At 45.0% G+C, this 24,800-nt stretch overlaps 2 protein-coding genes across 2 annotated transcripts in view; one reads left to right on the top strand and one right to left on the bottom strand.

The window, feature by feature from the left end:
* Positions 1-66: 66 nt before the first annotated feature.
* On the top strand, positions 67-6,743 carry LOC120043758 (3-oxoacyl-[acyl-carrier-protein] reductase FabG-like). Its single transcript, XM_038988323.1, has 8 exons — positions 67-184; positions 358-528; positions 3,995-4,173; positions 4,411-4,504; positions 4,773-4,842; positions 4,947-4,983; positions 5,087-5,150; positions 5,374-6,743. The coding sequence occupies exons 1-8, from the start codon at positions 161-163 to the stop codon at positions 5,530-5,532; spliced, it is 798 nt and encodes a 265-aa protein (XP_038844251.1). The 5' UTR covers positions 67-160; the 3' UTR covers positions 5,533-6,743.
* Positions 6,156-24,800, bottom strand: part of LOC120051593 (collagen alpha-1(XXVII) chain B-like) — a 203,848-nt gene continuing 185,203 nt past the window's right edge. Inside the window, exons 53-66 of the mRNA XM_038998511.1 lie at positions 24,631-24,738; positions 23,493-23,600; positions 23,234-23,341; positions 22,942-22,995; positions 12,184-12,246; positions 11,925-11,978; positions 11,777-11,812; positions 11,354-11,398; positions 11,200-11,223; positions 11,016-11,081; positions 10,560-10,731; positions 10,107-10,216; positions 9,667-9,885; positions 6,156-7,914 (exon numbers count right to left, since the gene is read on the bottom strand). Of these exons, the coding sequence (XP_038854439.1) occupies positions 7,768-7,914; positions 9,667-9,885; positions 10,107-10,216; positions 10,560-10,731; positions 11,016-11,081; positions 11,200-11,223; positions 11,354-11,398; positions 11,777-11,812; positions 11,925-11,978; positions 12,184-12,246; positions 22,942-22,995; positions 23,234-23,341; positions 23,493-23,600; positions 24,631-24,738 (1,314 nt within the window). The 3' untranslated portion in view covers positions 6,156-7,767. The remainder of the gene's footprint in view (positions 7,915-9,666; positions 9,886-10,106; positions 10,217-10,559; positions 10,732-11,015; positions 11,082-11,199; positions 11,224-11,353; positions 11,399-11,776; positions 11,813-11,924; positions 11,979-12,183; positions 12,247-22,941; positions 22,996-23,233; positions 23,342-23,492; positions 23,601-24,630; positions 24,739-24,800) is intronic.

The raw sequence follows: 24,800 nt of genomic DNA, 5'->3' as shown, positions 1-24,800 counted from the left end.
GAAATCCATAAAGAAAACTACATTCTGCCATTTATGGTCTCATTTTGATGACGTCGGAAACTTGCGTAAATAACTTGGGACGGAGTTGCTAAACACTGCCACGAGTGAACTTGACCGATTTCACAGATTTAAACCTGGTTGTAGTCATTTAAAAGCAGTCATGGCTTCAGAGGAAGGATTTAAGGTGAGTCAGAATTATTTGTGCATGCTCATGTTAGATTAGCACACTGTCAAACGCTGCCTATTGCCTTATCTGTTTGCTTAAATCTGTTGTAAACTCGCCGCAAGCACTATATCCAAATGAAATCTTCATTGGACCTTAATGTTTTTGTTTACATTTATTTTTTGTCTCTTTAGGTATCATCTTTGAAAGGCAAAGTGACTCTGATCACAGGTGCCAGCTCGGGCATCGGGGCAGGGACAAGCATCATGTTCGCTAAGCTCGGTGCCTTGCTCGCATTGAACGGGCGCGACGTGGAAAACCTCACCAACATAGCCAAACAGTGCACGGACCTGGGTGCTGCCGAGGTACAGTCCAGTGTGCAATTCATGTCATTGTCATGTTGATACAAAGTAACAGATCGTTTACGCTGACATGGTGTAGTATTTGTTACAGAGTAGCTAACTATAACGTTCTACATTCAGTCCTTCTGTCCAGGTGGGTGGGTTGTCACTATAATAGAATGGTCTAAATTAAAATGTGCAAAATCCGCACCGAGGTAAAGACTCCGGTTGGATATTCGCCTGTAGCTTTCCTTATGTCCACCAACAGCAGTTAGGGACTGTCAACATAGTGATAAATCAATTTTTTCAAATTTCAATAGCTCTTTAACCATTGCTCCTAAAACTTTAACTGGTTCTAGGTAACCCGATGGCGCACATTGCGCACACTTTTTTTTGTCGATTTACATCTCGCACTATTTTAAATTACTTATTTACATTTTTGAATTTCAGTAGTCCTTGGTCATGTAACCTACTGACCTCAAACAAGGTTCAGAATGTCCACTGACTACCCTTCTATATTGCACACCCTTCAGTTTGTCCCTTTTCATCTCACATGTTTTTAAATATTTTTTTTCCAAATTTAACATTTCAATAGTTCCTTGGTCTTGTGACCTACTGACTTCAAACAAAATTCAGAATGTACACTCAGTGGACCTACACATTGCACACCCTTTAGTTTGTCCATTTTCATCTCACACGATTTTACATGAACTTTGTAATTCAATAGCTCTTTGGTCATGTGACCTACTGGACTCAAACTACTTTCAGAATGTCAACGGACTGGCGGAGACTGGCGCCGTGAGGCATCCAGTGCGGTAACGCGACCGATCCCGGAGAAGCTGGCGGAGCCCCGGGGAGCGTTCTCTTTTATTTTTGACGTGCAGGGTTCCCTGGAATAGGTTCGCCCCGAGAGAGGGGCCCAAGCTCTGGAAAGTGTTGCGGTTTCGGTGCCGTCCGGTGAGCACTCCCTGGCCCTTGAAAATCCAGGGGAGAGGGTGTAAATCTTACGCCAGGCCGTACCCATGTCCGCAGCAGGTCTCCAAGGTGAACAGCCTCTGACAGGTGGGGAGTTTGACTGGGGAGGTGCACCTGTCAAACGGTAATGCAGGTGTCCTAAGGCGAGCTTAGGGAGGACATAAACTTCCCATGGAGCAGAAGGGCAAAAGCTCGCTTGATCTTGATTTTCAGTATGAATACAGACCGTGACAGCGAGGCCTCACGATCCTTCTGAATTTTTGGCTTTTAAGCAGGAGGTATCAAATGTTAACACAGTGATAACTGGCTTGTGGCCGCCTAGCGTTCATAGTGACGTGGCTTTTTGATCCTTCGGTGTCGGTTCTTCCTATCATTGTGAATCAGAATTAACCAAGCGTTGGATTGTTCACCCACTAATAGGGAACGTGAGCTGGGTTTAGACCGTCGTGAGACAGGTTAGTTTTACCCTACTGATGATGTGTTGTTGCAATAGTAATCCTGCTCAGTACGAGAGGAACCGCAGGTTCAGACATTTGGTGTATTTGCTTGGCTGAGGAGCCAATGGTGCGAAGCTACCATCTGTGGGATTATGACTGAACGCCTCTAAGTCAGATTCCCCCCCTAAACGTAACGATACCATAGCGCCGCGGATCTTTGGTTGGCCCGGGATAGCCGGCCTCTTATGGCAGGTGAGTAGAGCCGTTCTTGACGGGGTTGGGGTGTAGCTGGATTAGTTGCTGCCCCTCTCCTAATGCGCACCGCATGTTTGTGGGGAACCTGGTGCTAAATCACTCGTAGATGACCTGATTCTGGGTCAGGGTTTCATACGTAGCAGAGCAGCTCACTCGCTGCGATCTATTGAAAGTCAGCCCTCGATCCAAGCATTTGTCGGGGACGGAAGGTGTCTTCCTCCACCATCCTCCTCCTTTACTTACGGTTTAACAGGTCCACGGAGAAGGGCCAGAGGCCAGACACAGAGTGTGAGAGAGCCCAGGCAGGTGGGTAGAAGGCATAAGACATTGACATGGGGCTCTGGATAGGTAGGGGGCTAGGTGGTGGTCGCCCATCCGCCCGGGCCCGTCCTCTGGTGGGACTGTGAGTCAGGTTGGGACTCACTGTGGTAGTCAAAAGGTCACCAGGTGCACGAGGAGGCCTCCCCCAAGGCGGGGGGCACTCAGAGTCCGAGCAGGGGCGGCCTGACTCGGGCTGGGGGCAGCACTAAGGCTGTGGAGGTTGTGTTGGGGACTTAGTCTCTGAGCGGATAAAAGCGGGCAGGTCACCAGGTGCACAGAGCTTATTTCAGGTTACCAGGTGCACGAGGAGGCCTCCCTCAAGGCGGGGGGCACTCAGCGTCCAAGCAGGGGTGGCCGGACTCGGAGGGCTGGGGGCAGCCCTCAGGCCATGGAGGTTGGAGTGGGGACTTAGTCTGTGAGCAGAAAAAAGTGAGTGGGTGGGTTACCAGGAGCACAGAGCCTGTTTCAAAATACCAGGTGCCAAGAGCCTGTTTTGGGTTACCAGGTGCACGTGGTTCCTGCCAGCGGGACTATAGACGTCTTAGTAATTCCAGGGAGAAAGCTATACTCTAAGGCCAAGGGAGAGGGGTGTTGACCGGGTAGGGAGAGTAGGTGTGGAGGTCTGTAGTTCCAGGGAGTAAGCTATACATTCTCAGGCCCAGGGAGAGGGCGGGCAGGGAGAATAGGCCTGGAGGCCAGGAGTCAGAGGTCACCAGGTCAATGGGGGTCAGCCTGGAAGTCAGGAAGGCCCAAGTGAATAGGTGTGTAAGTGACACGTTCCTTCAGGGGGGCAGAGCAGGCAAATGAATGTAAAATCGTGTGAGATGAAAATGAACAAACAAAATGGTGTGCAATGTGCAGGCCCACTGATTTGACATTCTGAACCTTGTTTGAAGTCAGTAGGTCACATGACCAAGGAGCTATTGAAATTCTAAAGTTTACAAAATTCATGTAAAAACATGTGAAATGAAAATGGACAAACTAAAGGGTGTGCAATATAGAAGGGTAGTCAGTGGAGATTCTGAACCTTGTTTGAGTCCTGTAGGTCACATGTCCAAGGAGCTATTGAAATTAAAATGTAAAAAAAGTTTGTACTTTGTTTGCGCTGCCTAACTAATTCAACTAGGAATCCAAAATTCTGCTCACATTTCCACGTTTATTAGCTTTGCAAAGCAAATTAATATTCAAATCGTGAAAGTAAGACCTGTGCAATGTTGTGCGCAATTTTTCCAACATCATGACACTCTTTTGGAGTCTGTGGCTCAAGTGGTTTGAAAGCTATTGAGGTTAGAAAGCGTGAATATCTGTCAAATATCCAACCTGAAACTGTCTTTACCTTGGTAAAATCCGCCCACTACTGTCTTTACCTTGGTAAAATCCGCCCACTAGTTCCCGTGGCGAGCTATATCGAATGCTCCTAGTTGCAATACCTGTATTATGACAGTACCACACCAACAAAAGTGATGAATGAGTAACATGATCTGTCCATTGCTGCCCACCAGCCCTTGCTTGTACCAGGGGACCTGACTAACGAGGACACCGTAAAGAAGACAGTGGAACTGACCATTGCCCGCTTTGGCCGGCTGGATGTGCTGATCAACAGCGCTGGCATTCTGGCCATGGGCAGCATCGAGACAGGTGACCTGGCTCAGTATGACAAGGTCATGAACGTCAACGTCAGGTAGGATTAGCAGACCCTATAATACCCTGAAGAATAGACTTCATGATAGACTGAAGATTATATGTAATGTAGGGCCTTGAATGACAATGAAATCTATGTTCTGTGTTTATTAATTGCAGTGCGTTGTTATGCAAAATCATGTACGAGACGATCATGTCAGTATTTTTCAGACACTAACATCTCTACTTGGACTGTTTCCCCCCTCTTTTCTTTCTGAATGTTTTTGTTATTCCACAGATCAGTGTACCATCTGACTCAGCTGTGTGTGCCACACCTCATCAGGACTAAGGGTTCTATTGTCAATGTGTCCAGTGTCAACGGGCAACGATCAGTAAGTATTAACAGACCATCGGGGGGGTGTGTGTGTTTCTTTGTCATTCTTTTGTAACGGAGGCAAGTCAGACTCATGCTCTCATGATGAGGTAGCCCTGCCTTTGACAAAAAATCAATAATCAGTGTCACCTGCCCGAAATGGAAATGTACTCCTAGCCTTATGGTTAAGATGTTGGATTCCCAAACAGGGGACTGAGCTTCAGATCCCACCTGTGACACTATTCCAGTATGATTTCTGATGCACACAATGGTAAATTTGTTTCTAGTTCCCAGGTGTCCTTGCCTATTGTATGTCCAAGTCCGCTATTGACCAATTCACACGATGCATAGCACTTGGTAAGAACGATTTTGTTTTTCTCCCATTCACTTTTCATTCTTTTATCTGTAATATGTATTATTATAGTGGGTGAAAATAAAGGAGATACTCATATTTCTCCCAGAGCTAGCGTCGAAGCAAGTGCGAGTGAACTCTGTCTGGTATGTCAAGTCTATGTTTTGTTACTTAATTATTATTTGTTATGTAGTTATTACGACCATATTGATCTCTCTCTCTCTCTCTCTGTTGTCTTTCCCCTTCCAGTCCTGGTGTGATCATAACAGATGTCCACAGGAGAGCAGGGCTGGATGAGGAGCAGTATGCTCAGGTAACCTACTATGTTATACAGGGACCTAACACATTGTTTTACAAGGTTGTGTTCACTGGCTGGGGTTCCAAAATGTATGTACTGTATATTGTAAAATGTCAATGTTTAGAGAGCTCATGGCTTACTACATGACAGAGAATGTTGTCAGTCACCTAGTTATAATGCAATATTTTTCTGTCTCACCGAACTCACTCACTTCCTCTCTCCCCCCCCCCCCCTTCAGTTCCTTGAGAAGTGTAAGCAGACCCACGCCTTGGGGAGACCAGGTGAGGTGGAGGAGGTGGCCCATGCCATAGCCTTCCTGGCGTCAGATGCTGCCACCTTCATTACCGGGGTCAACCTACCTGTGGATGGGGGGCGCCACGCCATGTGTCCAAGATAATATCCTGTGACATGATCATTGACTGGCAGCCAATACAAACCTGAACTGTCTCACTTGGTTTGTGTCAATTAAAAAAATATGTATGTTTGAGTCTAGACAGACATAATATAATGAAATGTAGAGTATGGCCTAGTCTAGGGCTATAAAAGTGAAATAATGTCAAGATCCTTTAGTTCTTCTGTTTTCAACTAGATGACTGTCAGCTTAGATGGGAGATTGGGTTTCAAACTGGAACATGAGTGCCCTCGTGGTGAAGATGTGAAGTGTAAGAGTTTTTACACTTTAAAAGGGAAACCTTTCATATTTCAGTTGCAATAATACGTTAGCTATTTTACAACAACAAAAAATCCTCGATGTATGCACTATGATAGTAATGAATTCAATCTTTTATTGACAACTTTTATTGAATACTAACTCCGTTCAAGGTGTCTTTTGTAGCTAACAATTTTAAATGTTAAAACGCAATGATCTTCTTGGGTTTCAAATATTTATTGAACACCTGAATGTTGAAGAAAAGGAAAGTGAAAACTAGAAGCTGCAATATTTTGAAGCAGACAGAGGATCTGCAAAGATGAATGAATGAGCATTATAACCACTAATATCTATCCCTTCCCCCTAAACAAAAATCTGCTGTCTCACTCAGATGTGTTAAAGTAATGGAAGAAATGCAAATGGAGGGTTCGGAGTTGTGTGATGAGAGGTATTCTGAGTTTATGGTTGGTGTGATGAGAGGTATTCTGAGTTTATGGTTGGTTGGTCTGTAGAGTATCACAAACATGGTCAACAATAAGGTGTAAAACAGTAAGTGTAAAAGCATTAAACGGTCTAAATACAGTACAGTTTTGGAAAAAAAAGAAGATAACGAAATCCATGAAGCCCCAAAGGTATGCAAAAAATAAAAAAAAATAAAAAATAAAATGCTCTGATGATGGGAAGTGTAATAGATGACAAAGTCGCAAAACCCATGGACATTAAATAACATAAATTAGCATGTTGGGATCCACTGTATACGACAAAAAGCTTTGCATAATTATATACATTTCAACAAGTAATAAAAACAAGACCTAAATCTCCAATAATAGCTTCAGACTCGTACAAAGGGGATACAATAATGATGCAGGGGAAAAACGCTGTTTTGTTAGCTTGAAAAGTGAATTTGTTAAAAAAAAAAAAAAAAAAATTGCATTCATAATGTATAAAAAAAGATTCCCTTTTGAAGTATAAAAGGCATGTAGATATATTCTGTCAAGATTAAACAAGACCCACCACAGGAGTCAGTTAATTATTTTAGCACAAGGTATCAGGTGTCATCTCTGTTTCTCTTTTAGTTGAAAGCACCATAGCTAGATGAGAGATGGGAGGTAGACAGACTGACACTCTTCTGGATCCACTCTCTTACAAGCTTCAATTCACTTGACTAGGGAAACGCACATCAGAAATGTTTGTGTGTGAACGCAATAGTTTTTCGTAGACTGGTGGGCATTTCTTCTGCACCAAGTCACAAGGACAAGTCGATTCATACCTCATCTGCAGACTAGGCAGGAGAAGATGGCTGGAAAGCATACACCTGTGGATGTATGCTAGGAACTCTTCCTACACCTGAATGTTATGTTACTATTATATCCAATGTTTTGAGATCACTGTAAACCTGAATTGCTTTGAAAAGTTGCAGAACGAGATGTCTATTGCACTTTTATATTAAGATATACATATAACATGTATAAATAATATGTGTGTATGTATGACATTTAACAAGGTAAGATGTACTGTATAATCGTTCCCTATTACTTTATACATCTTTCATTACATGTTGAGTGCAGACCATGAAAAGGAATAATTTAAAAACGTTGTCCAAGTGTGATGTCAGAAGAGAGATTGTCATATTATTTTCTCTCACTCTGGCATGCAGGGCTCATACTGTGCAACAGTAAAACAAGTCCCTGAAAGAAGCCAAAGCTTAATATCTTCTCCTCAGGCAGGCGGTAGGAACTATAGTGCGAGATGCCCCAGTATCTCTGCAGTTTCTCCTGGTCAGTCCCTCAATGGCGCCCCCTTTCTGTTTCTGCAGTCCGAGCATATGCTGCAGGGTAAGGGACCTGACCTGCCCTGCATCTCCTGATGGGCCCCGGTATATGGGGACAGGGAGCCCTTCCTAACCTCCACCATCCCACTTAAGTCACTCCTATGAGGAGGCTGTGTATGCAATGTATTTTGGGCTTCTATAACAACAGGCCTCTATAGGAAGCACACAGGGCCCACCTCTAGGTGGTAGTGCGAGCCAGGCTCTGTGGCTGGTAGGTTATACACGTCCAGGATGGGGAGTAAGTTGGGGTCCTGGGTCTGGAAGATGAAATGGGTCTGGTGCCAGTGGCCATCTTTGATCTGAAAGACAAGGAAGTTGAGATAAGAGAACAAAACAATTTGAATATTGGAGCACAGATTATAAAACATAAAATGCAGAGACGGAACAGTATTTGTTCATGCTTTACACTATTTGCAGATTGATATGAAATACAGTGCCTTCAGAAAGTATTCAGTCGCATCCCTTGACTTTTTCAGAATTTTGTTGTTACAGCTTTAATTTAAAATGGATTTAATTCAGATTTGTCACAATTTCAAAGTGGAATTATGTTTTTTAAATGTTTTACAAATTAATATAAAATGAAAAGCTGAAATATCTTGAGTCAATAATTATTCAACCCCTTTGTTATGGCAAGCCTAAATAAGTTCAGGAGTAAAAATGTGCTTAACAAGTAAGTCACAAGTTGCACAGACTCACTCTGTGTGAAATAGTGTTTAAAAATATTTTTGAATGTCTACCTCATCTCTGTACCCCACACACACACATAATTATCTGTAAGGTCCCTCACTCAAGCAGTGAATTTCAAACTCAGATTCAACCACTAAGACCAGGGGTTTTCCCCCAATGCCTCAGAAAGAAGGGCACCTATTGGTAGATGGGTAAAACAAAACAAAAAGCAGACATTGATCATCCCTTTGAGCGTGGTGAAGTTATTATTAGTTACACTTTGGATGGTGTATCAATACATCCAGTTACATAAATAATACAGGCGTCCTTCCTAACTCAGTTGCCGGTGAGGAGAAAAACCGCTCAGGGATTTCACTATGAGGCCAATGGTCACTTTAAAACAGTTACAGAGTTTAATGGCTGTGACAGGAGAAAACGGATGGATCAACAACATTGTAGTTACTCCATTATACTAATGTAATTGACAGAGTGAAAAGAAGGAAGCCTGACAAAACAAATATTCCAAAGCATACATCCTGTTTGCAACAAGGCGCTAAAGTAATACTGTAAAAAATATAGCCAATTCAATACATTACCAAGTACCACTCTCCATATTTTCAAGCATAGTGATGGCTGTATCATGTTACAGGTGTGCTTGTAATCATTAAGGACTGGGGAGTTTTTCAGGATGAAAATTAAACAAAAAACAGCTAAGCACAGGCAAAATCCTAGAAGAAAACCTGGTTCAGTCTGCTTTCCACCAGACACAGATGAATTCACCTTTCAGCAGGACAATAACCTAAAACACAAGGCCAAATATACACTGGAGTTGCTTACCAAGAAGACAGTGAATGTTTCTGAGTGGCCGAGTTACAGTTTTGACTAAAATCTACTTGTAAATCTATGGCAAGACCTGAAAATGGGTGTCTAACAATGACCAACAACCAATTTGACAGAGCTTAACATTTTTGAAAATAATAATGTGCAAATGTTGCACAATCCAGGTGTGGAAAGCTCTTAGAGACTTACCCAGAAAGACTCCGGTCTAATCGGTGCCAAAGCTGCTTCTACAAAGTATTGACTCGGGAATGGAAATACTTATATAAATGAGATATTTTCTAAACATTTGCAAAAATGACAAAAAACATGATTTCACTTTGTCATTATGGGGTATTGTGTGTAGATGGGTGAGACATTTTTTTATTTTTTATTCAGGCTGTAACACAACAAATTGTGAAATAAGTCAAAGGGTATGAATAATTTCTGAAGGCACTGTACAACTGGGTAATTACATTCTGGTTAGATAATAATAGAGTATCCTTATTACATGGTATATTGGTGCATTTATGCAAAGTGTTGCAGAGCAATCTGACTGGTCAACATACCCAGCAGTCATCCCTCACTATGTGGGGCTCTAAGAGTCCTCCAGCCTGGATCATGTCTCCACTCCAGGCCTTGAAGCGCACAGCGGTGGGGGAGGGCTCCAGGGAGGAACTGTTGGCCCACACGGGGACGTTCAGGCAGTGGATGGTGACGTGTTGCATTGCCTCAGAGCTCAGGAGGTGGAGGAAGTTCATTTGGATGCGACCTACACCAATCTCCAGCTGCAGACCGAGACAAACATCAACTACCATTACAATTCCATCTGTAGTCTCTTGTGACAGACGAAACACCAGCAGGCATGCAAGATTTGGTTCTAGGTGCCGAGATTACTAAACCCCCCGAAATCCTATTTGAATTTAAAGGTTAGGGCTTGTCAAAAAGCCACAAAAGCCAGGAAATTCAAATGAGCCAGATAGTGAGAGCAATAGAAGTTGATGCTGACCTTGGATACTGTGATGGGTTTCAGACAGGTCTGTCCGCCGCTGCTGAAGTTACACGTCACTTCGATTGTGTCAGCTGAGCAGCCGAGGTTTGGGTCGATCCAGTAAGTGCCTTAAGGGAGGGACAATAAACTGAGTGAAAAGGGATTTTGGATACAGGAGTAGTGTAATTTCACCAGAGTGGACACATATTGACAGCTGAGTTCTGAGGGGCTATGGCAAGGATGTAGTGCTTTTGGAAGAGGTGTCACTAGCTCCGTCAGGTATATAGACTTATTGTTTATGTCGTAGTTATAGACCATATGAGCCCAGAGTTTTTCCTTGTCAAGTCACGTGCAGGTTAAACTATTGGCCCTAGGACCTAGTAACTGAATAAATTAACCTTATATTTTTCTGTGGAAATAATGTCACAGCTTTTCATGTCTTTCAGTCGACATTAGTTCCAACTTCCTTACCATCGTTCATCCTCTGTTCACAGTCCTTGAGGTCTCGGCAGATGCGTGCTGGGTTGTCGCGGGTGCCTAGCGGGTTCTTCAGGCTCTGGATCAGTGTGCTGAGGTAGTGGAGGGTCTTGAAGATCTCTGTACCCTGGTGGTCCAACATGGGCAGGTCCACGACATGGTAACTCTAGAATGGAATGAGGACAACGGTCACACAGCACCAATAGGAGATAAATTGCCACTGTATAAGGCAGACACATGATAATGTGCTAAAATGTATGAAGACAAAGTCAACATATGGCCCATAATCATTGCTTTGTAAGAGACTTACTTCAGTTTTGTACATTTAACTCCATATAACGGGCACCATTATTTGATGTGCACCACATTTTACACATCAACATTAACACACACAATTATCCTCTAGCCACATTGATGAATTCCCAAGGGATCATCTCACAGAGTACTCACCTCTGACCTCAGTGCAGCATGGGAATCAATAATGACTTGGAAAGCAGCTCCAATAGCCTCCTTTCTCTGGAAGAGATGACAAAATGACACAGTAAGAAGACCCCCCTGGAACACTTACTTTCACGCCTCCTCTTCATCCTTCCTGAGACGGTCAAGTTTTAACATAAGGGTAAAGCAGACTTACAAATGTCAGAGAACCAGGGAGACCCTAGAAACCAAAGGAAATAGAAAGGAGGTTTTTAATGTATTGTACAGTCATAGTACAGTATACAACATAATTAATATTAAAATTAGGTTAACACTGCCACAGAGTAACATAAATAACACAAAGGACTTACTGGGGGTCCACGTGGACCAGGAAGGCCCCTTGGTCCTTGCACCCCCTGTTTATGAAAAGAAACAGAAACACGATTGGATTAATAAACCCCCAATACCCTAGACAATAATACTCCAACTGGGGACTGGTCTTGACCAATCAATATCATGGATTTCATCATTTAAACTCCTTTACCAGGAGAAGCAAAAGCAGCATCAACCAGCAGTCATCTCTCACTGTCTGAAATTATTCCACAACAGAGGAGCACTAAGGGAAATGAAAAGGGCTTTGGGCGTCGAAGCTAAATGTACTTTAAGTAGTGTGCTCTCCATACTAAGCATGGGTTGTGTCCGAAATGGTACCCACTATATAGGGAATAGAGTGCCATTTCAGATGCAACCTCTGTCTATAGGGGATAGGATTCATCAAAGATATGGACACGCACCGTCTCCCCTCGACTCCCTTTGTCACCTTGGGGTCCCTGATGGAGAGAGAGAAAAGAAAGAGGGGAAATCCCTCCATTATTGCCAAATAAGAGAGAGGGTTAACATGTTTTGCATATCAGAAGGTATGAGATATAATGATGTACATACTGGACTACCACTGGGTCCGATGATACCAACTGGGCCTATGGCACCAACATTGCCCTGGAGAGAGAGAAAAGCCATGGTGATAAAGTAGAAATATAGGTAGATATCTGACAAGGCAGTGACAATAGCCTGAGAATCATTTTTACCTGGCCTAACCAGGGGGAAAAAATGTCTTTGTAGTTACAGCTACGGCCCAGAGTTTTCCCTGTTCAGGTATAAACTCACGATCATAATGTCCACATTTTTTCTTTTCTCTTCTTACCATCAATCCATGTGGCCCTTTTGGTCCTTGTATCCCGGCTGGGCCCAGATCTCCTGGAGGTCCCTATGGAGATACAACAGCCAGGTCACTCGTTATACAAGTCAGTATTCAACGTCCATCCATGTCTGAGGATGTCAGGAGATGGGGAAACTGGCCCCTAGAGGCAACAGTGAGCGCTTTTACCTTCAAGCATGTTTCGATTTTGCTAGGGTGTTGTGGACGGGGAAGCATTTGTCTTCCGATTCCAAAGGTTGCAAGTTCGAATCCAGCGATAAAAAGTTGTTTTTGATATTTTTGTTTTAAGCCTATCACAAACCTTAACCCTTACCTTAACCATTCAGAGTTAATGCCTAAACTTAACCTTAAACACTTCACTTTGGAACAACTTCGAAATTTGATGTTTGAGGAACATGGATTAACGTCTAATTCTGACATGAGACTGAGAACTTGTTGGATACAAATACATGTGTTGACAAACATATGTATTATCAACATGTGCACACAATGCACACTGAATGTGAAGTATGACGATATGGGCCAAATGAGTGGAAGATTGCACCATATGGGTATATCATCTGTTTATCATCCTCTGTTGTGTGACACTGTATATCAAACTGAAACAGTAGGATAATCTCCAAGTGGAGCACTGGCAGTCATACGACACACTAAATTACTGCCTAAAAGTTCAGTAGAAAAAAAGTCTGCTAACGTCTCTGTTTTCTCAGCTGGCCAGCACCTGCAGAGCAACATCACTACAGAGTAGCAGAGTAACAAAAGTTATGGCGTGTTAAGTGACGTTGTGCGTGGGTGCGTTAAACTTATTGTGGACCGTTCTTCTGTCCCAATGCAGCAGTCTTTAATTCTGATTTATTCCTTTCAGAGCAAAAAACTAAAAATGCTAACAAACCGTTTGAGGCTTTAAATTCCTCTCAAGCTCTCTAATAATCTCCAGACAATCTCTGATTTACCACTGAAAATGGGTTATGCTTTTTGGCGTTGTTTTATCAGAACCATATTTTTGGCCAATTGAGAAGGAGAGGGTCCTTCACTAGAGACATTTAACTATTTAAAATGTTTATGCAAGTATTAATTCAAGAGCAAGATGTGTTTGTTGTGTTTCATTCATTCACCATTGCAGGATTTTCTCTGGATCAAAAAAGGGCTTAGGTGGTGGGTGTGGCAGGGGGCGTGGTCGGCCGTTGCGTGGCTACATTTGAAAGAACATTTTAGAGGCCTCTTTCTTGGCGCTGCAGAGAAAATGTCGAAATTTTAAGCCAATTTCCTGCAATTCTACAAATTTCTTCCTGGAGCTGAGAATTTGTTTTGCAGTTTAAAAGCTAACTTCCTGCAACTCGACACATTTTGCCATGCAACTGAGAGAAAATGTTGCAGTTTTAAAGCTAATTTCCTGCTATTCAATATAATGTGCCATGGAGTTGAGATAACATTTTGCAGTTTTAAAGCTAGTTTCCTGCAATTCTATGCATTTTGCCATGTTATCCAGTTTTGCTGTGTTCTTTTGCTCAAACATAACACAATTAATACTGCTGAATTAATTGTTTTTGGAATTTTCAATTCTCCCTGGCTGTCTAGCTTTTATTTTGGTGATTGTTAGCTGTCACTAGATTATATTCAAAAAAAATATAGACGTCCATTATCTTCTCTACATACTTTATATCTGGTTTTAGTCATTTAAGTTTATACTTAAAACATTTTTCCATCCCGAAAATGAATATGAGAGAGAAAGAGAGAGAGAAAAAGAGAGAGAGAAAGAGAAAAAGAGAGAGCAAAAGAGAGGGAAAAAGAGAGAGAGAAAGAGAGAGAAAGAGAAGAGAAAAAGAGAGAAAGAGAACAACCACAATTAGTGAAAGAGAGAGAAGCTTCCATTAAAGAAAACCCTCTGAGTTCTATTAGATAGATAGCTCTGAATCCACAATATGGCAGAGGTTGAAAAGCCATAACACATACATTCTTTTAACAACAGGCTATGGTCAATAATATCAAAGGCTGGACTGAAATCTAACAGTACAGCTCCCACAATCTTCTTATTATCAATTTCTTTCAACCAATCAGTAATTTGTGTCAGTGAATGCCCTTCACTATAAGCATGCTGAAAGTCTGTTGCTAATTTGTTTACAGAGAAATAACATTGTATTTGATCAAACACATTTTTTTCCAACAATTTGCTGAGAACTGGCAGCAAGCTTATAGGTCTGCTGTTAGAACCAGTAAAGGCCGCTTTCCAACTCTTGGGTAGCGGAAATACTTTGGCTTCTCTCCAGGTCTGAGGACAAAGACTTTCCTCTAGGCTCAGATTAACGATATGACAGATAGGAGTGGCTATAGAGTCAGCTACCATCCTAAGTAGCTTTCCATCTAAGTTGTCAATGCCAGGAGGTTGGTCATTATTGATTGATAACAATCATTTTTCCACCTCCCCCACACTAACTTTACAAAATTCCAACTTGCAATGCTTTTCTTTCATTATTTCCTTTTGTGTGTGTGAATATGATGGCTCACTGTTCATTGTTGGTATTTCCTGGCCAAGTTAGCCCACTTTGCCAATAAAGTAATCATTAAAATAATTGGCAACATCAAATGGTTTTGTGATGAATAAGCCATCTGATTCGATGAAAGATGAGGTTGAATTTGTCTTTCTGCCCCTAATTTCTTAGCCAAGAGAGACTGGCATGCATAGTATTTATATCAGCCCGCTTCCTGGTCACAGACACCTTAAAAAACAGGTAGGGGTGTGGAGCAGAAAACCCGTCAGTATCTGGTGTGACCACCATTTGCCTCATGCAGCACGACAACATCTCCTTCGCATAGAGTTGATCAGGCTGTTGATTGTGGCCTGTCGAATGTTGTCCCTCTCCTCTTCAATGGCTGCGCGAAGTTGCTGGATATTGGCGGGAACTGGAACACACTGTCGTGCGCGTCGATCCAGAGCGTCCCAAATGTGCTCAATGGGTGACATGTCTGGTGAGTAAGCAACCCATGGAAGAACTTTTTGTGTACAGAACCTGACAACATGGGGCTGTGCATTATAATGCTGAAAAATGGGACGATGGCGGTGGATGAATGGCATGGCAATGGGCCTCAGGATCTCGTCACGGTATTTCTACTGTAAATACATTTGTACACAACATTTGAGAGAAATACGCTTTTTGTGCGTATGGAACATTTCTGGGATCTTTTATTTTAGTTAATGAAACATAGGACCAACAGTTTACGTGTTACGTTTATATTTTTGTTGAGTATATATATATATATATATTGCTTTCCACACCTGGATTGTGCAACATTTGCCCATTATTCTTTTCAAAATTCTACAAGCTACGTCAAATTGGTTGTTGATCATTGCTAGACAACCATTTTCAGGTCTTGCCATAGATTTTCAAGTAGATTTAAGTCAAAACTGTAACTCTGCCACTCAGGAACAGTGCTGTTGCGGTGACCGTATTACCGCCACATCGGCGGTCACAATCCATGAAGGCAGTCAAATTCCACATGACCATTTAGTCTCAGTAATTAGGAATCCAAAGTTCTGATGCTGCTGTTGGTCATTAGTAGCCTGCCAAACTTGCTAACTGCCTGGTACTCAGCACTCTTGTCCCTCTAATCACTCTGACATCAATGCAAATGTATTCAAAAATCTAATCAAAGACTTCATGAGAACCCATGAGCTAATGTTGTGCAACATTTCTATAGGCTATGCAATTGTTTGAGAAAACAGAGTGATGGCCTCTATTAAAAAGAGGTTCCCATCAGCTTTCTATAGGCTCGGACTACTATATTTAGTTCTCAACTTTCCTAATATTAAGCATATTGTTTATCTTTACAACAGGAGTATAACCTACCTGGCTGGCATGAAAATGAACCGTGGGAAAAGTCAAAGACTTTTTTGAATCATAGTTGCACACCTCATGTAGCCTAGCCCATAATCCTATATGTTTTGATAAGGTTTGTATCACAACTAAAGTGGCCAAATAACTCCTTAAAATTAAGCACATTCATCTGCTTTACAAGGGCTATAGAGCCTAACTGGCATACAGAAGCAGCACGTGAGTTTATAGCCTACTGCCCTGTGCGCATTTCTGCGCTTATAAATGTGAAGAAATACCGTAAAAATGTATTAAAATTTTAAGCTAAACGTTCTGATCTGTTGCGTAAGCCTCATTGCGTAAAACCGTTTTTTTATGCCAATGGTTGTATTAATTTGGGATCTATCGCATTCCACAACTGTCCTAGACTATGTTTGGAATATTTATTTTATCACACAGAATGAGTCAACTTTTGCACTATGGGAATAGTAGATTGACATAGGCTAGTGCTTTTGCTGTTCGTTAGGCCTACTCATCTTGTTGGCTGATTTGCCCAAAATATAACGCTTCAGGACAAAAATGTAATTGCTTTGCCACATTTTTTGCAGTATTACTTTAGTGCCTTGTTGCAAACAGGATGCATGTTTTGGAATATTTATATTCTGTACAGGCTTCCTTCTTTTTACTCTGTCAATTGGGTTAGTATTGTGGAGTAAATACAATGTTGTTGATCCATCCTCAGTTTTCTCCTATCACAGCCATCAAACTATGTAACTGTTTTAAAGTCACCATTGGCCTCATAGTAAAATCCCTGAGCGGTTTCCTTCCTCTCCGGCAACTGAGTTTGTAGTGACTGGGTGTATTGATACACCATCCAAAGTGTAATTAATAACTTCACCATGCTCAAATGGATATTTAATTTATTTTTTATTTTTACCCATCTAGCAAAATGTGACCTTTCTTTGCAAAGCATTTTGGGCTCCCAAGTGGCGCAGCCGTCTAAGGCACTGCAAGAGGTGTCACTACAGTTCCTGGTTTGATTCCAGGCTGTATCACATCCGACCGTGATTGGGAGTCCCATAGGGCGGCGCACAATTGGCCCAGCGTCGTCCGGGTTTGGCCGGGGTAGGCCGCCATTGTAAATAAGAATTTGTTCTTAACTGACCTGCCTATTTAAATAAAGGTGTTACGAATCCCGCCGAGGATGGTGCCTCTTCCCGTTCGGGCGGCGCTCGGCGGTCGTCGTCTCCGGTCTACTAGCTGCCACCGATCCCCTTTTCTGTTTTCTTTTGAGTTTGTCTAATTGGTATCACCTGTTTTGTGTTTAGGGTAGGGGGTTATTTAAACCCAGTTGGCCCGCCGACTTTTGTGCGGGCTTGTTTTTCTGTTTGTTATGGTGGTGTTTTTTGTATAGTGGATTTCAGTCCTATTCATGTTGAACAGTATTTTGACGCGCCCGTTGTTTGTGTGGCGTCGCCGCTTCTGAGATTATTTCTGGGTGAAATAATAAAATCCACTTGATCAAGATTACCCTGCTCTCTGCACCTGACTCCTTCATTTCCACCATCGGAACTGTGACAGAAGCCCGCACCAACTCCATGGAGTCAGCAGAAGCAGCAACCACCCCTCTTCCATCGATGGAGGAGCGTGTCCTCCATCACACCGCCGTTCTCCATCGGATTGGGTCGGCGATGGACATGATGATGGAGAGGATGGAACGATGGGAGAGGAGTGGTTTCCCGACGTCTACCCCAGCTCCTTCACGGACGTCGCAACCTACTCCTTCAACGTCAGCATCTGGTTCAGGCGCATTGCGTCTCGCGCTCCCAAGGGAGTACGACGGAGCGGTGGCTGGGTGCCAGGGGTTTTTGCTCCAGTTGGAGCTCTCCCACGGGAGAGGAGAGTGTTAGCCTCCTCATCTCCTGTCTGACGGGTAGAGCACTGGAATGGGCTAACGCGGTCTGGAACGGCCCAGACTCGGTTCGAGACCACTACCCAGAGTTCACCCGCCGCTTTCGGGCCGTATTTGACCACCCTCAGGAGGGCCGAGCGGTGGGTGAGCGACTGTTCCACCTCAGACAGGAGACGAGGAGTGCGCAAGACTTCGCATTGGAGTTCCGGACCTTGGCTGCTGGTGCGGGGTGGAATGACAGGGCCCTGATGGACCATTACCGATGTAGCCTTCGGGAGGACGTCCGTCAGGAGCTAGCTTGTCGAGACACTACACTCTCCCTCGATGAGCTTATTGACATGTCAATACGACTGGACAACCTGCTAGCTGCCCGCGGGCGTTCAGAGGGGGTCCTGTCAGTTCCACCTCCCAGCCCTCCCACTCCAACTCCGATGGAGTTGGGAGGGGCTGCATCTAGGGGGGCCGGAGGAGGTGGCTTCTCTTGCACCTATTGTGGCCGAAGAGGACACACTTCGGACCGGTGCTGGAGGAGCGCCTCTGGGAGTAGAGATGGCAGGCGGAATACTTCTCGGTTACCCCAGGTGAGTAGGCACAAGACTCACCCAGAGCTTCCTGTCGGTCACATGTTTTTGGTTATTTTTTTCCCTGCGTTTTTCCCCTCTCTCCAGCATAAGGCGCTAGTAGACTCAGGCGCAGCTGGGAGTTTTATGGATCGCGGACTCGCCCGTAAGTTGGGTATTCCGCTGGTGCAGATAGACCCACTTTTCCCTGTGCACTCCTTAGATAGCCGACCGTTAGGGTCAGGGCTGATCAGGGAGGCCACGATTCCGCTGGACATGGTAACGCAGGGGGATCATAGGGAGCAGATTAGTTTCTACCTTATTGATTCACCTGGGTTTCCAGTGGTGTTGGGGGTTCCCTGGCTAGCCAGTCACAATCCCCTCATTTCCTGGAGACAGGGAGCTCTTCAGGGGTGGTCAGAGGAGTGTTCAGGTAGGTGTGTGGGAGTTTCCATCGGTGCCACATCGGTGGAGAGTCCAGACCAGGTTTCCACTGTGCGCATTCCCCCAGAATATGCCGATTTGGCTATCGCTTTTAGTAAGAAGAAAGCGACCAAATTACCACCTCATCGACGGTGGGATTGCGTGATAAACCTCCAGGAGAACGCTGCACTTCCCAGGAGTCATGTGTACCCATTGTCACAGGAGGAGACGTTGGCTATGGAGACATATGTCACGGAAGCTCTGAGACAAGGGTTCATTCGGCCCTCCATGTCACCCGCCTCCTCGAGTTTCTTTTTTGTGAGAAAGAAGGAGGGAGGTCTGCGTCCGTGCATTGATTATCGAGGTCTAAATTCAATCACAGTGGGATTTAGTTATCCGCTACCTCTCATCGCTACGGCGGTGGAATCATTCCACGGAGCACGTTTTTTCACAAAACTGGACCTCAGGAGCGCGTATAATCTGGTGCGTATTCGGGGAGGAGACGAGTGGAAAACAGCGTTTAGTACCACATCAGGCCACTATGAGTACCTCGTCATGCCGTATGGGTTAAAGAATGCTCCAGCCGTCTTCCAATCCTTTGTAGATGAGATTCTCAGGGACTTGCACGGGCAGGGTGTGGTAGTGTATATTGATGACATCTTGATCTATTCTGCCACACGCGCCGCGCATGTCTCCCTGGTGCGCAAGGTCCTTGGGCGGTTGCTGGAGCATGACCTATACGTCAAGGCTGAGAAATGTGTGTTCTCCAAACAAGCCGTTTCCTTCCTGGGTTATCGCATTTCCACCTCAGGGGTGGTGATGGAGAGTGACCGCGTTAACGCCGTGCGTAATTGGCCGACTCCGACCACGGTAAAGGAGGTGCAGCGGTTTTTAGGGTTTGCCAATTACTACCGGAGGTTTATCCGGGGTTTTGGTCAAGTGGCGGCACCCATTACCTCACTGCTGAAGGGGGGGCCGGTGCGTCTACGATGGTCGGCCGAGGCAGAGGGAGCCTTCAACCAGTTGAAGGCACGGTTTACTGAGGCTCCCGTGTTGGCGCATCCGGACCCTTCATTAGCGTTCATAGTGGAGGTGGATGCGTCCGAGGCTGGTGTTGGAGCCGTGCTATCACAGCGCTCGGGCACGCCACCGAAGCTCCGTCCCTGTGCTTTCTTTTCTAAGAAGCTGGGTCCGGCGGAGCGGAACTATGATGTGGGGGACCGGGAGTTACTAACTATGGTAAAAGCCCTGAAGGTGTGGAGACACTGGCTTGAGGGGGCTAAATACCCTTTCCTCATCTGGACTGACCACCGCAATCTGGAGTATATCCGAGAGGCGAGGAGACTGAATCCGCGTCAGGCTAGGTGGGCCATGTTCTTTACTCGTTTTAGATTCACGATCTCTTATCGACCAGGTTCCCTCAACACTAAGGCCGACGCGCTGTCTCGTCTCTATGACACGGATGACCGGCCCATCGATCCGACTCCCATCCTTCCTGCCTCTTGTCTGGTGGCCCCGGTGGTATGGGAGGTGGACGCGGACATCGAGCGGGCGTTGAGGGTAGAACCTGTGCCGTCCCAGTGTCCGACTGGCCTTAGGTACGTACCGCTTGGTGTCCGTGATCGATTGATTTCGGTGGGCTCACACACTACCTTCTTCGGGTCATCCGGGGATTGAGAGGACAGTGCGGGGTCTTAGGGGGAAATACTGGTGGCCCACCTTGGCTAAGGACGTGAGACTCTATGTCTCCTCCTGCTCGATATGCGCTCAGAGTAAGGCTCCTAGGCACCTACCGAGAGGGAAGTTACAACCCCTTCCGGTTCCACAACGGCCATGGTCTCATCTCTCGGTAGATTTTTTGACTGATCTTCCTCCATCTCAGGGGAACACTACCGTTCTGGTCGTTGTGGACCGGTTCTCTAAGTCCTGTCGTCTCCTCCCATTGCCTGGTCTCCCTACGGCCCTACAGACTGCGGAGGCTCTATTTACCCACGTCTTCCGGCATTACGGGGTGCCGGAGGACATCGTATCTGATCGAGGTCCCCAGTTCACGTCCCGGGTGTGGAGGGCGTTTATGGAGCGTCTGGGGGTCTCGGTCAGCCTCACCTCTGGGTATCACCCCGAAAGTAATGGGCAGGTGGAAAGAGTGAACCAGGAAGTGGGTAGGTTTCTGAGGTCGTATTGCCAGGACCGGCCAGGAGAGTGGGCAAGGTACGTCCCGTGGGCGGAGTTGGCCCAGAACTCACTCCGCCACTCATCAACGAACATGTCGCCCTTCGAATGTGTACTGGGGTACCAGCCGGTCCTGGCTCCGTGGCATCAGAGCCAGACCGACGCTCCTGCGGTGGAGGAGTGGGTACAGCGCTCTAGAGAGACCTGGCGGGCAGTCCAGGACTCTCTCAGGCAGGCCAGTGAACGGCAGAAGAGGAGCGCTGACCGCCACCGCAGTGAGGCCCCTGTGTTCGCACCAGGGGACAGGGTCTGGCTCTCGGCCCGAAACCTGCCCCTCCGCCTGCCCTGCCGGAAGCTGGGGCCGCAGTGTGTGGGGCCATTTAAAGTCCTGAGGAGGATAAACGAGGTGTGTTATAGGTTACAACTTCCCTCTTACTATCGTATTAACCCCTCGTTTCATGTGTCTCTCCTCAGGCCGGTGGTAGCTGGTCCCCTGCAGGAAGGTGAGGTACCGGAGGTCCCTCCTCCCCCTCTCGACATCGAGGGGTCCCCGGCGTATAGGATACGAGCCATTCTGGACTCAAGACGCCGGGTGAGGGGCCTGCAGTACCTCGTGGACTGGGAGGGGTACGGTCCGGAGGAGAGATGCTGGGTACCGGTGGGGGACATTTTGGATCCGTCCCTCTTGAAGGACTTTCACCGCCTCCATCCGGATCGCCCTGCTCCTCGCCCTCCGGGTCGTCCTCGAGGCCGGGGTCGGCGCGCTGCGGGAGCCGCGCGTCGGGAGGGGGGTACTGTTACGAATCCCGCCGAGGATGGTGCCTCTTCCCGTTCGGGCAGCGCTCGGCGGTCGTCGTCTCCGGTCTACTAGCTGCCACCAATCCCCTTTTCTGTTTTCTTTTGAGTTTGTCTAATTGGTATCACCTGTTTTGTGTTTAGGGTAGGGGGTTATTTAAACCCAGTTGGCCCGCCGACTTTTGTGCGGGCTTGTTTTTCTGTTTGTTATGGTGGTGTTTTTTGTATAGTGGATTTCAGTCCTATTCATGTTGGACAGTATTTTGACGCGCCCGTTGTTTGTGTGGCGTCGCCGCTTCTGGGATTATTTCTGGGTGAAATAATAAAATCCACTTGATCAAGATTACCCTGCTCTCTGCACCTGACTCCTTCATTTCCACCATCGGAACTGTGACAAAAGGTTACATTTAAAAACATTTGTATAATAATTGAAAACCTCCCTGGTCTTTGTGGTTGACTCTGTGTTTGAAATTCACTGCTCGACTGAGGGACCTTACACATAATTGTATGTGTTGTGTACAGAGATGAGGTAGTCATTCAAAAATCATGTTAAACTCTATTATTGCTCACAAAGTGAGTCCATGCAGCTTATTATGTGATTTATTAAGCACATTTTTACTCCTGAACTTATTTAGGCTTTTCATAACAAAGGGGTTGAATTCTTATTGACTCAAGACATTTCAGCTTTTCATTTGTAATTAATTTGTCAATTTAATCAATTTTTAATTCAGGCTGTAACACAACAAAATGTGGAAAAAGTCAATGGGTGTGAATACTTTTTGATGGGACTGTAATTAGATTAGTCCATGTCTGAAAGGGGAGCTGTTGTTTTAGCACCTGATAAGGCCAAGCTGTTATTGTGTTATCTTGCACCCTTTGCACAATAAATAAAGTTTTATTCTCAGTGTACGTTTTAAGCCTTTAAGCGCACAAGGTGACAGCCAGCCTTGTCACACCCACGTTTACGGCTTAGGTCATCCTTGTGGGGGAAACTTTATAGATGATTAATGAATTGTTTCATTCGATCATGTGACTCAGGGGGGAGATGAAAACGGAGGGAAGTGTAGCGTACCTTTGGTCCGAACATTCCGAGAACCCCTGGGTACCCGGATTCACCTGTGTCACCCTGAGGAGAGGAGAGAGACGGAAACATCTTCATCTTCATCGCCAGCATCATCACATATTCTCGTCATTACCGTAAGTCTATGGTCATTACTCATTACCAACCAAATAACCTTTGAGTTACAGATGCAAACGATGACAAACCGGTTTGGTGACCAAGAATTTTCAGTCAAGTGAGACTGAATAGGGCTACATAATGAGCAACTTCTTCTCTGACTCCGCACTATTGCTATGTTACTCACAGGCTGTCCTTTGGGCCCCTGGTGACCCTGTTTCCCTGGCAACCCCATTCCACCAATGTGGCCTCTTTTCCCTGAAGGTCCAGTTTGGCCTGGGAGACCCCTCTCTCCCTGTGACAAACGCACACATGGACAGAAACCAGTTTTAATGGAATAACAAGCAAAGTGCATATTCCTTTGTCTCAACACCTTAAACACTGTCGAACATGATAAACATGATGGGTCTCTATAGTTCATTGGAGCATGTTCTCTTCTCTCTCACCTTCGATCCAAAGAGGCCCTGATCGCCTGGAAGCCCTGGCACGCCCGTTTTACCGTGTTTTCCAGCTTTGCCGATAATACCAAACTCTCCGTCGTCCCCTTGCTCCCCCTGAGGAGTGAACACACAGAGCTGATGATGACTGAAGCCTTACAGAAAACATAACTTGAGCATTAAGATGCATTGATATTTTACGAGCCAACTTTTTAAGAGTGTTTCTCGAACAAGCGCGTCGAGAGAACGTTCGCTATACGTTCTTTGTTAGACCATGCTTCGATACTGATAGGATCGAAAGAAAGGAGTGCTGCTCTCGGATCAGCTTTCTCCATTTAAATCTTACCATAACATTAGAACTATTCCACAATACTGACAACGAATCAGCTCCTAGAGAGAGATTACCACCTATGGCTGCAAATAGGCTATTGAAGCAGCTTATTGTGCTTACCCAATAATAGTGCACTAAATCATTGCACACATGTTATCACACATAATGAAACACATTGAGGCAAACCTTTTTTGTGAGTACATACCGTGCATAATGGCAATAATGACTATAGTTGCTCTGCGAAACTCCATATTTTGGTGAGTACCAAATGTATTTTGATGTTATAACATCTGCAGAGTAGGTTAATCGGACTTTGAATTGAAGGATCCTGAGTGTCAGGATCTCCTCAAGCCCAGGTACTGGTTCATTGTAGCCTATGTATTTATTAACGCAGTCATCTCGGTTTTCATTTGAAGCATCATTTTATCCTTCACTTGTTTGTAGCAATTGCAAAGACTTTGTATTTTTAAGTCAACTTCGTTCTGAAGTTATCCGCAGTCACAGTCAGACGGATAGCTTAGATATCTTGATTCTATATTCAGCGGAGATCTTCTGTGAACAAAGTGATGTGGAAGGGCAAAAAAAGCATCTGACGATGCACTTTGGCTGCACTATGAGTGTTCTGGATCACTCGTAGACGTGCAACAGTTTTTAAGAGTCATGTTACCAAAGAAAGGCTCTGGGAAACACCTTGGCTACTAAAGATACATTCTAAGAACGTTCTAACGATGATCTTAATGCTACAAAGGCGCTGGGAAATGAGGCCCTGGTCATTTCATTCTCAGTGAGGAGAACACAGTTATTGTCTGTTCTTACCTTTACTCCTTTGTCTCCGTCTTTCCCAGGATGGCCGTCCATTCCAGGCTGGCCCTCAAGGCCTTCTCTGCCCACAACTCCCTTTGGGCCAGGATGACCCTCTGGACCCTAGGAAATACACAGAAAAAAGCATATATACTCTATCATAACCTGCATTTTAGTACATAAGA

This window comes from Salvelinus namaycush, chromosome 1 (assembly GCF_016432855.1).
Source record: "Salvelinus namaycush isolate Seneca chromosome 1, SaNama_1.0, whole genome shotgun sequence".
NCBI classification, from domain to species: Eukaryota; Metazoa; Chordata; class Actinopteri; order Salmoniformes; family Salmonidae; genus Salvelinus; species Salvelinus namaycush.
Note: the sequence above shows the minus strand (reverse complement) of the source record. Positions and strands in the feature narration are given on the sequence as shown.

Coding starts and splice junctions, on each gene's coding strand:
- LOC120043758 (XM_038988323.1), top strand. CDS start 161: ATGGCTTCAGAGGAAGGATTTAAG. Junction 4,174..4,410: donor GTCATGAACGTCAACGTCAG/GTAGGATTAGCA, acceptor GTTATTCCACAG/ATCAGTGTACCATCTGACTC. Junction 4,505..4,772: donor GTGTCAACGGGCAACGATCA/GTAAGTATTAAC, acceptor ATTTGTTTCTAG/TTCCCAGGTGTCCTTGCCTA.